Source organism: Anopheles marshallii, chromosome 3 (genome assembly GCF_943734725.1).
Source record: "Anopheles marshallii chromosome 3, idAnoMarsDA_429_01, whole genome shotgun sequence".
NCBI classification, from domain to species: domain Eukaryota; kingdom Metazoa; phylum Arthropoda; class Insecta; order Diptera; family Culicidae; genus Anopheles; species Anopheles marshallii.
The window spans coordinates 18437678-18454625 of record NC_071327.1 but is presented as its reverse complement, the minus strand read 5'-3'; the positions used below and the strand labels follow the sequence as shown (position 1 = coordinate 18454625).

Below are 16948 nucleotides of genomic sequence, written 5' to 3'. Positions count from 1 at the left end.
CGCGTCGAACGAAGCTGGGACTATATAAAACCTACATAGTTCCAGTACTCACATACGCCTCTGAGACATGGACTCTGTCCAACACTGACGAATCCCTCTTAGCGGCGTTTGAGAGGAAGATGCTCAGAAGGATTTTTGGCCCCGTATGTGTGGAATTGGAGCACAATTGTAAAAACAAAAACAATTTAGTTTTGCATAACATATGGCAAATATGTTGTTCTGCGGACCAAAAAAAAGGTTATAACACGTTGCACTGATCATTCGCTAGTGATTTACGTGTTATTTGGTACTTTCAGGAGGAAGTTCCACAGCATTCCTTTAAGGAAAGAACCTGGTTCCGTTCCGAACAAAATTGAAACTTTCCCATCACTATGTGGGCTATTGCTTAAAGGTGCCTCTGGCAGTAGCACAGACGCGGTTTCGTCTATTTGCAGACCTCTTCTTTCTTCAAAACCAGCCAAAAACGCAAATAAAATGACAAAAGATTTGTGAAACTTTTCCAATGAAGTTCGCCGACAATGAATCACAAAATAGAAACTGTTGTGCCACAAAAAGGGTGGGGGGTGGGTGGTGGGAGGGGGGGGGGGGGGGGGGATGGAAGGGATATTGTACATGAACTGCGGCACAGTAGAGCACGAAAACCGTCCGTTGGTTCACTTCCACCTCAAAACCACACACACACATACACACCGAAGATGTCACAACAATCCGGCAAGAATCCGATATCCGGCTGCCGGAGGGAGGGGCAGGTAGAACAGAGCCAGGCCCAGCGTGAGGCATCCCATTACAACGAAAAAGGCAACCGAAACCGTATCGATTGAAGCGAAAGGATTATGTAACGTTCCATAATGCTACCACACCGGACACCTTTGCCTTCTGCAGGGCTCGGGGATAGTCGGGTTGTGCCCTTCAGCGGCTACCTTCAAACGCAGACCGGTGTCAGTGGTCATGGGCAAGGGGAAGCAAGGATTTCACCGAAAAAAAAAACAAATCCACCACAGGAAACCACAGGACATCGAAGGTTCGATGGGCGGAAGGGAGCTGGCTGGCCGGTTTTGCTTGATGTAATCCAAAGGCGGACACACAAACGGGCGCGTGTCAGGTGCAGTAAAGGTTTTCTTTTTTTTCCATTTTGGGACAGGCGGCTTTCATCCATGCCCAAGGATTTGCCCAAACACGAAAGGCTTTCCTCAATTGAGCAGGGAAAAGCAATCTAAACACCGTGTGGACAAAACAACTAAAGATTGCATGTTACACCCTGCCACCCTCCCCGCCCCACCAAGATCCTCCCCGTAGCCCGTGATGAAATTTCAGGACGTTAGAATTTCCCACTTAGTAGACGAGCGCGCATTGTGGCCGTCCAATTTTCTTTCCCCGCAGTGCGTCAGTTCGAGCGGTCTGGGTAATTGAACTGGAGCCCGCCAAACCGTCGCCCGTACAATGTTTCCTGCTTTATTCTCCCCCTCTTCTCAGCAGCTCACACTTCTATTACCACTCCAAACTACTCTCTTTTCGGTTGGCAGGAAGATACACCTGGTGCCCCCGATGATAGTTTGATGGTCTCCGCGATGCAGAAGGTTGTAACTGAGACCGGGTGGTGGTCTGTGTAAAATAAAATGATTACACAGTTTCCCCCCCCCCCCCCCCCCCCCCTTTTCGGCCGCAGTCCCATCACGACGTCCGGAAAGTCACGAAGGGCCAATTGACGAAACAAGCTCAGACACACACGCCCGCAACTCCAAAAGGCGACCGGTGGTGATTTCATTTATTTGTATTTTCCTAAGCGAGTGTCCTTTAATTAGGTCCTGCATGTCCGAGTGACGTGCTGCTCGATGTGTGACGGATGATGTCTGTCCGGTGAGACGGTTTCGACAGCCCGTCAAACGACACACCACTCAGCGCACTCGCGCTCGGTGGCAAGTACTCAACAAGTAGTGCGGTTTAATTTTTTCTGGTGGTGAGCAAATTGCGGAATGCCATCAACGGATGCCACCGTGTACGTGTTGTCTCAACTTTGGATAAACTTAATTAACACTGCCCGGCACGGTCGGATCTTTTACCGGCCCTCGGAAATGTTTTTTTTTTTCCTGTTCGGAATACATATCTTTGGGAGATGTTTGTGCGCTGTTGCTCCAGACGGGACATTCGCGCAACGAGTGCAACGTGCCCCGACACGAGGAACGAGTGGAGTTTACGTACTATTTCGTTCCAAAAAATAATAAAGGTACTGTCAGATGTTTCTGGCTTGTGGGCAAGATAGACACCCCGGACAGGGTAAACATCAGGTTCGGGCAGCCCGACTAGGCCAGAAGTTTCCCAGCCAGACAAGATTTAATTATCGCGTGGAGGTATCGCACTCGAGGAAGTAAATACCGGGGAGTAAAATGATGCGGTGCGATATGCTCCCGTACCCGTGGTAGAAGTAGGATTCCCTCGTGGCGCTTATCTGCGCTCTCCGGCTCGAACCGACCGAGCTGCACGATGGTCCAATAAAAATGCAACACCGTCTACTGTTCCGTTTACTGTTATCATGTGTCTTTGCTTAAGGTTGCTGCTACTTCAACTGCTTGTTCCGGGCTGATACGGAAGATTTACATTGTGTGATAAGTAATACACGAAGGAAAGCCGCAGAATCTTATGCAGGGTTTTTTTCCTGAGGAGATAAAGTGTCTCGGAGAAATCCGCTTTTTGGAATATCGCGGCATGACCTAGAAGGTTCAGCATTTGTTGAATACAGGCAGTATCCGAGTAACACTATTATAGCGGATCGTTATAACCCGTGAAAAAATCACATATCTCAAATTTACGCTTAAGTCGAATCCGGGATTAAAATTGTTTATGCTTCAAAATTGGATAGTTGTCTTCCTTCTCTGCACCTAATGTAATCAGCAAATTAGGCAAGTTTTTGAAAAAAATATTTTAAAATAAATTTAAATCATATGTTTTATATGACAAAAGAAGGTATTTTAGACTAATTTTACACCTTTTTGCTTAGATTTTGTGCTATAAACTAACTCAGCTGTCAAACTTCCAAAAACCGCGTATCTCGGGGACTGCCTGTACTTTAATCTAACGTGTGGACAGCGGGTGGGTGGTGTATTTTAGGGGGGGCTCCGATCTTCACACGACAGGGCCAGTCCAAAATCGCTTCCAGAACAGTAGCGCAGGACTACCAATCGGGCTACGGGTTAGCCAAGCCAGAGAAATGGCCTGAAATGGCAGTCCCCTAGATCTCATGAGGTTGTTATGCCGGTAAAAAAGAAGAAGGAGATTAAAATACATTTTTTCATAATGATTTTGAGCGTTCTATCTGTTCAGTTCTATCGTTCTATTATGATAAGCGTTACTCTCAGTTTTACTGTTTTTTTTGGGTATAATTTCTATTCTTATCGGGCAAGACTGGGGTCCTTACAAGTTTAAATCCTTCGACTGATGAACGGCCGACAAAAAATCTCAACATTAACGGTTTAATCGATCGAACAATTAAGCTAGTTGTTAATAAACTTATTGAAAAATTTCCAGCTTCTGAGTTTAAATCTTCCCTGAGGAAGAGGACAGTTTATGCAGGTGACATCATGGTCTTGTCCAGTGTTGTGCTTAATTAATCTTTTGAGAGGAGTTATTCATATGAATCTTTAACGATGAGTTATTCGAGTCAGGAAACGACTCTCAAAGGATTAATGAATCATCAGCCCTAAACATAGCGGACAGGTTCCTTCGAGATCATTAATCTTGGATGATTCATGAAGCTTAGAGGAGTCATGAATCTTTGGAATTGAGATTCTGATTCATTCATCCAGTTCAAAGGTTTATTCAGATTGATGAATCCGAATCAGATTTACCCGACGCTAGTCTCGTTCTTCGGCATTCGATTTAATACATCGAAGGTCTTGGTCATGACTAGCCGTCTACGTTCTCTAAGTCTAAGTCAAACTGACCATAAGAGGAATGTAGGTCGTTAAACCAAGAAGAAAGAAATGAAGTTTATTGTTGTTTTGTAGTGTTTTAATAAATTGAAGACTAATAGGAATGAACTTCTGCTACACACAGAAATCAAAACAAGGCGATAACTCTTATAACAATAAATGACTCATCAACAAGCTTAGTCTAAGTTAAACTCTCGATTGGGGGGACCGTGTCATGCCCTTGCAGAACTCCAACAGCTTAGATGTTAATCTAAGTTAAACAATTGTAATCAAATACAAATAAAAAACAAATTTTATCAGCATGTAAACAAATAACATTACACTTAATGTTTGGTAAACAGTACTCTAGTTATTGAATTGTGTTTTACGAAACGAACCACTGCAGTGAAACCCCCGGGTGGTAGCGATTCAAAGTCCATGAACAGCGAGAACGAAAAATTATAACGCGTTTCTTTGTCGGAACATTTCCCAAACCCTCCCCCCCCTCCCCACCCTGCCTTGACAGCAACAGTAGGCCAGTCCACCGGACCGAAAAATGTGCTAATCATCGAATGGTTCCGAATATTCTCCGCCCGTCATCGATGTGGGGATTATGTAAACACACAGCCGGGCTGGGCCTTTACGCGTTCCGATGTCTGATTATGGTAACCGTTCTAACTTATCATGCACATGTTGTCTCCACCGGTTTTTTTTTTACTGAAACAATGGCACCCAGCCACTGACAGGAAGTGCTGGAAGGTGAATCACAGGCGGAACATAACTTCCTACTTGTCGTAATGGAACTAAGTACTAGCTATCAGTTTTTTTACAGCATACAGTTCTAGCTAGCGCATTTATAATAGCTGACAATCTAAGAAGTTGACTCATAAGATTTCTTCTCGAGCTTTGGAAAGATAAGAAAAAGCTCACAACACAACGCCCGCAATACGTATATACACTCGCACACTGAAGAAGTTATGGACCGTTGCGCTGATGCTGCGGCGACCTTCCGGCCTTCCACTACCACCCGCGTTCGGTAATATGCTAAATGAGGTCGGCTGGGTCTATACCGGTGGCAGGTGTGGAGTAATCTCACATCACCCTTTAATTAAACACCACCCGGGGTCCGTCGAAGTGAGTGCGGCATGGAACGACGAAAGGACGGAGCACTATAACGACCGCACCGGTTGCTGTGTGGCAACCGATGTCAGGGTTCTGCGATGTTGCCAGAGAGTTGACAGAATCCGCACCGCAATATGTATCTCTCTTGCACAATTCGCAATGATGTGGAAATTTCTTTTACGCCCCGGGAATGATGTGTCCTGTTGTACGGGCATGCCTGTGTGTGTGCATCGTGTCTAAATATGTTCTCACATGCCTTTGCTCTAGCTTACCTACGGTGATAGCGAATGTTGATGTTTTGGCGAAGAAAGGATAAACGGGAAAAAAGGTTGCGTTTAATTCGAACCAGTTTGTACCATCATCAACGAGTGATAGCTCTTTCTCAGGCCGGGAAGGAAAAAAATGGCACCCTTATCCCACCCCCAACCTACCTGTTGTTGTGGTCGATGGTGATGGTGCCCACGGTGGAAATCCGGACGCCCCGTTAGGCACTGCATAGTTGCCGCAAACCCGAATGAGACCGCTCTTGTGTGGCGTGTGGTGTTGATTTTCTCCCCAAAAATTATGTGGCCCCTTCTTTCACGTTGCTTCGTTGCGCTTTCGGCTGTGTTTCGCAGAAAAAGGGGATTTCTCTATTTTACTCACTGCACTTCTCACAGCACACCGCCTGCATCGGCACGGGCACACGAACCATGTATTGCTTTATGCTGCCATCACCACCTTCGACACAGATGAACCGCCGACGTTTTTTCTTTTCACTTTTCGGCTTTTCCACACGCTCGAAACAACCACACCAGGCACCACGACTGCTACGATGAGTACAACGGTGACTACGAAAGGCGACGTCGATGCAACCGCGACCGAGCGAGGATGCTATCGTTCAACCACGAGCTTTCCTTCGAGCGCTTTTCCGCCCGGTTCATCGGTAACGATGGTGCACGGTCGGGGTGTCGACAACGGTATTACGGCAGCGGACAGTGGAAAACACGGGCAGCATCATTGCGCTCACTATCATTTTCACTATCGATGGGATTTCGCACTTCCCGCTGGCACCCGCCAGTCGCCTCAACCCCGTCCTACCAAAGGGAGTGGTGGGGGTGGTAAGTGGATGAGGAACGGGGAGAAAAACAGGTTGCTGTGATTTGAGCCCAAGCACTTGTTCACCTTTTCAACGTTGCGTTCAAGTGGAAAACACTGGCGAATCACTCAGCGCATCGCTTGCAACCCCGTCAAAAACGCAATTGTACGAACCGGACTGTAACGACGAATGGATGAGCTATGAATTTTACGTGTTTTAAAGCGTGTTCTATGGACAATGAAACGGAATGGATCACGGCCGTTCACGGTCACGGGATTTTTTGTTGTTGTCTTCCCTCCTTCCCCTTTTCTGGCTGCTTTACCGTAGATTAAACCAATCAATTTGAAAGAGCGCTTTGACTTTCCGAAGGCTTAATCGCTTTGGTCCGTGCGTTACTAGCTGAGAGGGCGATTTCGTGATCTAGTTCCTGCACTCGCACGCGTATATTCCGTGCGTTTTTCTTCGCGAACCGAACCAAATGCAGCGCGAAACGGGGAAACCTATTCCACAATAAAAGAAGAGTCGCTTTTGGCGTTGACAGTTGGGCGTGTGTTTGGAATTTGACAGCGTTTATACTGGCGGGTTCGGAGTTCGCGCGTGACGATTTAGATGTGGTGCGATTCAAATTTTGCCGTTAAAACATTTTTTAGAAGGGATAGAATTTGCTGTATTTCATGTTGTTCGTGTACTATAATGGTTGCAAAAACGATGCTTTAAATCCATCACTGCATCTACACACTCACCCCATTTCCGCTGTCTATGTCGACGACTTAAAATAACGTTACGGGTTGGGTCGTTCGTATTTAACCATTGAAGCCTGGCGAATCTAATTCCCTTTCCCGTAATAAGTAAATAATACACCTCGTTATTGTTGTGCCTACTCTATTTCCCTTCCAAACGCACGAAGCCAAAATCCTTCCCAGTATCTTCTTTTTTACAGAGATTTTATGTATTAAAATCAATTCCTGGGTAGAATGGGTTAAAATTACGGAACATTGCTGATATTGATTCGTCCGCCACATAACAGCATATAATTTGTTAGTCACTCAACGCCAATCAAATCGAGAGCGATGGCGACCAGGCGACACACTCCAGCTCTATGGGGATTAAAACTATGGCGTTAATGAGAACCAGTGCGCGTTTCTTCCATTATTACTCCTAATTTTATTTACTTATGCACATACATTTTCGCTAATTGAGGCGATTCTTATTAGCGGCTATTAGCGTGAAAGAAATAAACTTTATCAAATGGTCATTTTAAACACTATACCAACATCCCACTGCTCACTTTACTGGCACAAACTGTATGGATTGTTTAATTCGTCTAATAAATGATACCACAAAACCCTTCTCGGATTGTTTCTGTTCCATCTCGATCAGCTGTTTGCAGAACGTTTCGTTAAACACACCGATAAGTGTCTTTTTCAATGCGATGATGTCTTCGTTAGACACCCGCCAGCTGGAATCGGTTTGGTCGGATTGGAAGTCTAAGAAAAGGAAGAGAATTGTTTATTTTAGCACGAGCTTTTGCATACATGTTCCAGAGTTTTGTGCGACTTACTGTGTCCCGTAAATGTTGAGCTTCCGACGCGATTATTCACGGGCAAAACGCGCAACATGAAGAAGTCCAGATGTGCCCACAGAATATACAGGTAGTGTTCGATAATGAAAACACTGCGCTGCAATTCTTCCTGCTTCCCATTTACACGCTCGGTCAGCAAATTGTATTGTAATTGAACTGCAGCAGGATAAATGGTTTTCCGATTAACAAAATCTTGCCTACGTGCCGTTCTCTTGCATACTTACTATTTTTATCTAAGTCGATACTTGGCAGTGAGTTGCGTTGCTGCTGTAGACTTTCCAGCACACTTCGCTCTTTGTGATAAAAGTCCACCGTACAACGAAGCTGAGTAATAACCACGTACAGACTGTGTGGTACATCCGACGAGGATGTCTCCGTAGCCGAACGGAACGTTTCCTGGCGCATCAATGCCAACGATGTGGGTGCGGTCGCTTTTGTTGGTGTTAAACCAGCAGTACCCGCTGCTGTCGAGCCGTCCGGATTGTAGTGTGGCGAAAACAGTACATTAATCGTCCGATGATCAACCACATGATTCGAGATGCAGTTGCGCGTGTACAGGGCAAGATTAGCCGCTACCTCGAGGAAGTATTTCACGTACTGGCTGCGTTGCTTATGATCGTGTCCACTCGCGGTGTTGTTGTTGAGCGCACTGCCAAAATTAACGCTGCTACTAATACCCATGCCACCGCTACCGTACGGATGCAGGATCATACTGCTCTGATGTAACTCTTTCAGATTCTGCTCCGATACGATGAATCGGGGCAGCAGGGCCAACATGAACTTCTGCATCCGGTACAGCTGCATACCGAAGGCTTGATTAGCGTTCGGATCGGTTAGTTCGTAAATTTCCTGATTTGCTGATCGTGCGATCAGGTTCGTTATACCGGCGAGTTCTTTCAGCAGACCCAAATTCATACTCGGCGACCCTGCTCGCAGCACCGTTTCAATCATATCACTGTGGGAAAGGAAGAAGTGTATGATCTGGCTGAGGGCGGAATTGTTTTCGTGTCCCAGCGTCGATAGGATAGCGTCGCAGAGGTTCAGCGCGGGAAATAGGATCTGCTGGAACCGGGCTTCAACCGGTGGGATGAAAGAGGAGGACAACGAGGCCGATGCAGCTGCAGCTGCTACGGCCATAGCGGAAGCGTACGACTGCTGCTGGATGTTGCCACCACTCAGGATTTGAACATCTGGATGAAGATCGTACACCTTCATGCTGCCCAACACACCCAGGATGTGTTCCTCCAGCAGCATGCGGGCACCGATCTGGCACCGAGCAAAACGCGTCAGTAGTGCCATCTTCGACTCGTAAACATACAGCGCCCGGAAGGTGTTGGGATTGGTCTGCAGAATTCGGCACAGATCACTGTCCCGCTTCAGCAAACTGTTGATGATGTGCGACAGATATCCGTGCCGAGCGATAAACTCCACGATGTCGATCGATGCATCCATACTGAGCAGCATGTCGAGACAGGACATTGCTAACATTTTACAGATATCATGCCCGGTCGTACAATCTTGACATATGACATCGATCAGATTATCACCGAACGAGTTGAAGATGTCCATAATCATTGTCAAGTGTTTGTAATCTTCCGTTTCCGTGCCGAACGGTTTCCGTCCCGCATTGCTGATGGTTTGGTTTAGGAACGATCCCATCTCTTCCTTATCGTTCTCCAGCTTCTGGCTGCGCTCCAAACTGTCCCGATTGCCCTTGATGATGTACAAGTAGTTCAGCAGGGCTACGTACAGATTCATCTTCAACTGTGGCGATCCATCGCTACTGATCAGCAACCAGTCGAGAATGTTTTTCAGGATAAACTTCAAGCTAAGCGCGTTGGCACGCTCCAGATAGACGTACGTACCACCATCCTGCCGGTTCTGTGCACTATTGTTCGCTTCACCGTTTAGACCATTTCTCGCACCGACCGTCGTGAGACTCGACCCATTCATGCTACCATTCTGATGCCTTTCCGATATCATGTGCAGCGACATCTGTTCCGATTTAAGCAGGAAGCAGCTTCTCAAATTCACCATCAACAGCGAGATGGTCGAGGAAGCAATGTTTGCCAGCTCCGGGATGATCTGTTTCGGGACCGCTTTGCTGAGCATGATCTGCAAGATTTCCGTGATGATAATCTGCTTCGTGTCGAGTGACATGATCATGGTGGGGGTAACGCAAACAAGCACCTCCGCCACCTGACCCCATGCCTCCAGGAACTTTATCGTGGACGAGCAGAGGCTGCGCTGTGTGTTCATATCCAGCGCGTATTTTAAGATCGTTTTCACTTCCTGCACAACATGCGCCCGCTGGCCGGTAGCGATCGTCTGTACTGAATCGAGCTCATCGCGCAGAATGTCATGCAATTTTCGCGTATCGATCAGCCGCATCCGGGTCGTCTGGGACGCGGGCATTTCGCAGCTTTGCAGCAACTCATGAAGGACCGTCACGTTGAAATAGTTCCACGTGGGTTCCTCCAGCTGCTTGATGGTGAAATCGACACAATCGAGCAAGATGCACAGCAATCGTTTGGCCGTTTCACTGGACTCCTTTGTGGCGGCGATCGCAGTCGTTGAAAGGTCGGCCGTACCATTAATCGAGAAGCTCATATTCGTGTTGGTGTAGTAATCACCCAGACCCGTCGTTACCGGTTCGACCGATGGAGAGTTTATAATTTTGAGCAGTATTTTACAAATCGTTTCAAACTGGGTCGCCTGACTTCGTTCACTCGTTAGTTTCAGCTCGATTACGATCGACTTCAACAGGAACGTCATCTGGTTCAGCAGGAAGGGATTTTTCGCATCCGGAAAAGGCAGTGATGCAGTGTGCCGACAGAGGAAATCGTTGCAAGAGCGCAGAAAGCGCAGAAACACCTCCGACGTGTGGTAGTTGCGACAAATTTGGTACAACAATCGATACGCGTACTCCATTAGCTTGTTGTAGCTGGTCGAAAGTACATTACCGCTTTTGATGTGCTACAAATAATTAATGTGGAATGTTAATTGATACTGCTGTCATATATAGTTTCTTCAAAATACAACTTACCTCTAAATGCCGATCGAGCAAAGTGATGAGCGTTTTCGAGCAATGGCTTGGGAAATTCATTATACCCGGTTGCTGCAGACTGGTCAGATGCAGATCCTTTCCAAGATCAAACCCTAACAGATAGTGGGCCAGATTCGGAACAATCGGTTGCTGTAAGCACTCCTGAATTATTTGTATTACAGCAGTCTTAATGCTCGTAGTTATGAAGGTTTCCGTGGTGGAAGATTTGGTTGACATTTCCTCTTCCATTGCTCCGCCACCTAGTATCAATGCCGCCTCGTTCGTCTGTTCCATCAGTGGCAATGGTTCCGCTTCTTCCGTGACATTTAAATCCGCCTCCAAACACTCGACGAACCCTTGCCTTATTTCGTTCTTCAGCTCGTCCGTCTGTGTGACCAGTCCGAGAATGAGCTGATTAACGTCCGGTAGGGTCATAATGATGGAAAGGATGCGTAACGCTACCAGACTGTTCTCCGGCAGCCACGTGCTGTAGGTAATGTGCTTCATAATGTTCAGCATGTGATTGGCCGTACCGCTGCGTGGATTCACACCGAGCAGCAACTTGTTGATGCCGTTCAGATTCACCGGGCTGGGTGTGCTAAGGTGCATATTGAAGAACTCTTCCTGCAGGTTCAGTGCTTTTTCTATGATTTGCAGACAAAGCAGGGAAGCGGCCTCGAGGGCACCTTTGCCGGGGAACGGTGTGTAGGAATCGAAACACACAATTGACTCATCGACGATGTGAAGTATGAAACGCAGCAAGTCCGATTTTGTGTTCAGCTGCAGCATAATACGGTACGCCGGAGGTGTTCGTCCTTCTTTTAGCTCCTTCATCAGGTTTGCATTAGCTGGATTGAAGTGAAAGCTGTCTACAAACATATGCACAATCTGGAGAGACTTTTGAGCTAGTTGCCATTTCTCCGCACCGTCCTTGTAATTCCTGCTGAACAGTCGTAACAGGACGGTATTCACCACGTACGAAAGGTATGGATGGATGCCGGGAGCACGCGAACCTTCGCCGAGGTCGTCCGGAATGGCAGTGCTCATCAGCGCAGCGAGCAAATCTAGCATGGCTTGCGTAAGTGGGAAAGTTTCGTTGCGGCTTTCGACTTCCTCCAGCTCGGATATTACACCACGCGTTTTAAAATTACTCGTCGACGGTACCGTGTTGATGATCTGCGAATCTTCTAGATTGTGCCAAAGCTTGATAGCATTCTCCAAGCTTCCCGCCAATGCGGCTAGCGTACGGACAATTTCCGCTTTTAGCTGAATCGGAACGGAACAGCTGATGAGCCCCACCAGCACGTTCAATGGTGCCCATTTGTCGCTTTCGCACAGAGCAATGCGGGACAGTTCGTCGTGACGGGCGACCGATTGCACTACCTGCAGAACGGCCTGCAGTCCGAGCAGTTCCTGTGGACTAATGCTTCGACAAATCATTCGATTCCGGTACACCGTCTCGGATTGTGGATTCTGCTCTTGTCGGAGATTGAAGTAATACTCGCTAAGAGAGTTAAAAAAGTGGTCCCACGAAACTGTACTGCTACCGGAATAGGCACTGCCCTGCTTCAGGAGGTTGAACGCACTACGTGCCGCTTGCAGGTTGCAGCTTAGCCCGGACAGCATTTTGAGGTAGGGAATGAACAGCGTTGGTGGCAGCAATTCACCCGCTAGCCGGATGAACTTAAACAAGCACACCGATCGTGACGAGATCCGGTGTCCCGGGAAGCTATGGGCGGACTCGGTCGGTCCCCAGTAATCCATGCTGAGGTTCAAATGCTGACGATCGTTTGCGTAGAGTTTTCCCACCGACAGCAGCAACATTTCAAAGTTCCGACAGAGATTCGTCGGTGGTTCGATGCCTTGCTGCTGGTAAACCTGCACCGTACGTGCCGTCTCATCAGCTCGGCCCCGTAGTTCCGTCACCTTCGAGTGCATCAGTTCGATGAAATCGGCAAACAGCGTATGCAGACGGCGGTAGAAGAACTCCGTATCGAATATGAGTTCACTTTCGAGGAACGTGTAGTACATGAAATCGAAAACCTTTCCCTGGAGGGCACCGTTGACGAGCAGTTCGTCTTGATCGATCATTTTCGATGCATCTTGCACGAGCGTTTGAGGCGCCAGCCGAAGTGTGGCAATCGACAGGCCGAACGCGAATAGTGTCAACGCATGTAGGCCATCGTTTTCCCAACCGGTCGAAAGTGCATCCATGAGGAAATCGATGTAAAGGTCGTCTTTGATCATGGGCAGCTTTCTGACCAACTCTTCGCCATCTTCCCTACGCTGTAGTACACTTAAATCCAGTGCGTATAGTAATCCCATCTGTAATGTCACCGTAACATCATCGATTCCACCGCTCGATTCGGTGCACTTGTAGCTGCGTAAATACTGCACCAACTTCATCGTTGCGTTTCGCGGCAAGCCGGACTGCGCGGCGTAATAGTAGATGCACTGGGCCAGCAAGAACCTTATTTCCTCGAACAAATCCAACACTTGTCGATGGTGCCGAGGCGGACCAAGCGCACGATTTGTCGTCAGAATGTCGAGCTCCTTCGTAATGTCCAGCTCCTGCAGCAAATCGATGATGCGTTCGAGCAGACCGTCCGCAACCAAACCGTCAGTGTAGCTGGTCACAATTTGCGTCACCTCGGGCGGTGCATCCGTGCACCAAGACACGCCGGCACGCGATTTAAGCAGTTGTTTCAGGCTGGCCACGAGTGATTTCCGTCCATCGTAGTACAGCAACACCGCCACCAGTCCACGCGTCAAACCCGGATGGTTTATGGTTTGCTGCTGGGAGGTGCACAGCAGCTCTAGCGCCACATACTCGTTCATGTCGAACATGTCCGATATGATGATACTTTCGTCGACCAGCTCTTTGGACAGGATTGTGTGGCCAAACTCGGGCAGCGTAATACCCTCGGTAATGCCCTGTTTGATCGCTTCGCGACATTTCGCATTTTTGGGTGGATTTTTCAACAGTGAAATGAAATTTTGCTTGTGCTTTCGGAGCAACGCTTCCAAGCTGGCGGCATGGGACGTATCGGTGAAATCGCTCGATGGGAGTAGATAATTTTCAACGTTGTTCAGCAAGCATTTGTACGGTGTCCACAGATCGTCGGGTGTTGCTTGGGGGAAAAAAGAAAATTGCAAGCACCGTGAAAGCAAAGCGTTTGTTGATTCACGATTCCTAACCTCACAATACCGGTTTACGTCGTTCGGAAACGATTCCCAAACACTTACCATCGGCCATCGTTTGTACACTTAACAAGACCACAAACCAAAACGTGGCAGAGCACCGGATGAGTATATTTTAGGCGTATTTAATACAAATCCGATTTTATTTCACTGCAAAATAAACGTTTTAAGTGCGAGAAACAACCCGCACACAAACAGGCGGCAAACGAATTTCTTTACTTGCTTTTTTCCAATGTTTGGGCTGTCAAACTGATGCACTTGGTCGAACCTTCGGTCATGCGTTGGCGATATTTTGCGATGTTATGAAAACATACACATTTCTTAAAATTTAGCAAAATTAGGCAATCGTTTGTGAAAAACTCACAATCGATTTGATTAAATTTTCTCAATTTCGAATTAAACACGAATTGATTTCGTTCCACTACAAAAATATGTCGAATTAACATCGCCCACGCTGCTGGCTCACATGGCGATGTTTTCGTTTAAATAGCACGTAGGGGGTTTCTATCTTTCAATTAGGATTAAAAAGGAACCTAACTTTAATTCACATTGCACATCTTCTGGAACTACTCAAATGTGGCATTAAAAATTGTAGAAATGTAAAAAAGATCCATTTGTTATTGAATTAAATGAATAAATGTATAATTCTTTCCCTGACATGCTTGGTTTTTGAATGCTTCTAATCAAACACATTTCATTGGCTCATTTTGCAAAGGAGCATGCTGCATAGTCTACACAGAAGCATCGCGCAAGGTGCTTTTCATGCGACCGGTGATAAGCATCGAATGCTCATGATCAGAAGCTGTTGCGCCGCTTCCCGGTGTTTTGCCCTTCCACCCGGGTTCAGGAGACAACGGCAACGTGTGGCGACAGCGATTTCATCAATAAAAGTCATCGTTTATAAGTGCTGATTATATAAAAATTTATCGCTTATCGCGCGGATATAATGTCAGAGAATCAATTAAAACCGCGACATCACATCACGAAGATGCGTTTCGATCGAGGTGGACCGTTTCGGCGAACGTTTGCTGACGGGCTGACGGGTTGGTGGTGCGGTCACTTTAACCCATCTTTCAACCATGTGCCGAAACATAACGGTGCAGGATGCGAGAGATGATCACTGAATCACGATCCGGTGCTACGAGGTGGTCTGTAGGTGAGCAGCAGGTAGGAGTGCTCGTTATGAAGAGAGTCTCAAATGGGGTTTCTTTCATCAAAACTATGGAATTAAGAACGAATCGATTAAGGCAGCGAGTCTATCCTATATCTGCAAATCTTTCCTCCAAATGAACCAAGAGCGAACACTAGCTTTGGTTCGTTTTAGACAACTAACTGTAGAAAGCGTCATATAAAGCACTTCTTTAACCTTTTCCCAATCCATTACTCGTCCAATATACGAAATTGAAATTCTACCACAGCCTTTTGAAATTGTTTATTGAGACTTCATCATTCTGCTAAGTTCATAATGCAATATTGTACCAAACTTAACGATCCATATTGCATCTTGGTATTAGAGAACCCTCGGATACTAAGACGGCTTGCAATTTCTTCACACCTCGATGGTTGGACCGAAGCTCAATTTCAAACTTTCGGTACCTCCAGCATTACTGTGCCCCTTCGAGGTGGTTAATCATCTCAATAATTCAGCGTTACTGTCCCCGGGGGCTCACAAGACCCACACCAGTAGGCGAATATTTACGGTCATTGAGGTGGTTTGCAGATAAATCTACCATTCTGGAAGCGATCGGTCTGCCTGCCCACCGAACGCAGCTCAGCGCGTATCGAAGAATTCGTACCGTACTACTGTACCCACGAGGCGAAGAGCTCGGACGACACACTAGCACCGAGCCGACGGAGACATCCGCGAAGATGAATGAAACGAAATCTCTTGTCGCAACAGCGGTATCGGACAATCTTGGCGATGGAAGGATAGTATCGCCGCGTGAAAGGTGACTCCCGTCGAACTACTGAATTTATTCGATATGGCGATTAGTCCATTAGGTCAAAGGTGATACGATAGATCTCGCGGAGGTTCGCTGCACTGTCCGCTGCTGCATCACTGCATCACTTGGGTGGGTCAGATGCGCAAAGATAGGCAGTAAATTTTCATTCGGAAAGCTATTAAAGTAATGAGAGCTATTCGGGAACTATTGGAATTTTAATGAAGTTTGGTAAAATAGTTTAAAAACGATATTGAGCTCAGCATTATGCATGTAGCTAGTTGATTAGAAAAGGTATCGTTGTCGATTAAGGTTGTATATTGCGTAATCGACCAAAATGCAAATTGAAGTTGCAGTTTACTGATGTGTTTTCGTGTCGCAAGCCATTCGCGATGTTTTATGTCCAGATGCCCAACCTTAGTTAAAAAATCTTGAGCCATCTTCCCGGCACTGTTGGGCATTTTTAGATAGCTGGGGATTATATGGGGATCTGTTGAACTACATTATCGTCGATGAATTCGGCAATATTTGCGATAAAACTCGTGAGTGTACTATTTCAAATGTTGTTCATCACAAAGTTGCTATTAAAGAAACGTCACAACTACACTACTACCGTTAGATGCCGCGACTTTGGAGGAGTCTTTTGGAGCTTCTTGAACACACGATATTTCTTAAAGGGCGTTCTATTATTTATATGACATTAATTCCTTTATTATTCAAGAGGTACTTCGAGAATCTTGAGAGATCATGATAAAAAAACTACGATGAAAAAACATATTAAAGATGATTACATGCGGAAGAGTTTGCTCGACTCCTATGTTCAATAAGCATCCCGGATAAATCGCGATAAGCCCTATCGGGCTGATAAGCTATCACCATGCTTTTGTTTTAGTTTTTTCACGAAATTTTCTATCAAATCTTATTCCATGTTGGTTCTGCTGTACTATACGGTGATGTCAACTACCGCGGTAGCCAGGACATGATTACTACTTGGCATTCTGACCTTTCTTCAGATAGAAGAAATGATAAGAGATCGACCATGACGGGTGAATACGAAAAGATTTTAATTTGTTA

General features: G+C 46.5%; 1 protein-coding gene across 1 annotated transcript; it reads right to left on the bottom strand.

Annotated features, from left to right (window-relative positions):
• Positions 1 to 7389: 7389 nt before the first annotated feature.
• LOC128711749 (nuclear pore complex protein Nup205) lies at positions 7390 to 13989 on the bottom strand. The gene is made up of 5 exons (XM_053806635.1): positions 13980 to 13989; positions 10734 to 13864; positions 7912 to 10663; positions 7667 to 7843; positions 7390 to 7592 (listed from the first exon to the last, which is right to left on the bottom strand). Exons 1-5 carry the CDS (start codon positions 13987 to 13989, stop codon positions 7390 to 7392), a joined length of 6273 nt encoding a protein of 2090 aa, XP_053662610.1.
• Positions 13990 to 16948: the final 2959 nt, after the last annotated feature.

Coding starts and splice junctions, on each gene's coding strand:
- LOC128711749 (XM_053806635.1), bottom strand. Junction 10,664..10,733: donor TGCTCGATCGGCATTTAGAG/GTAAGTTGTATT, acceptor AATTATTTGTAG/CACATCAAAAGCGGTAATGT. Junction 7,593..7,666: donor CTCAACATTTACGGGACACA/GTAAGTCGCACA, acceptor TCCTTTTCTTAG/ACTTCCAATCCGACCAAACC.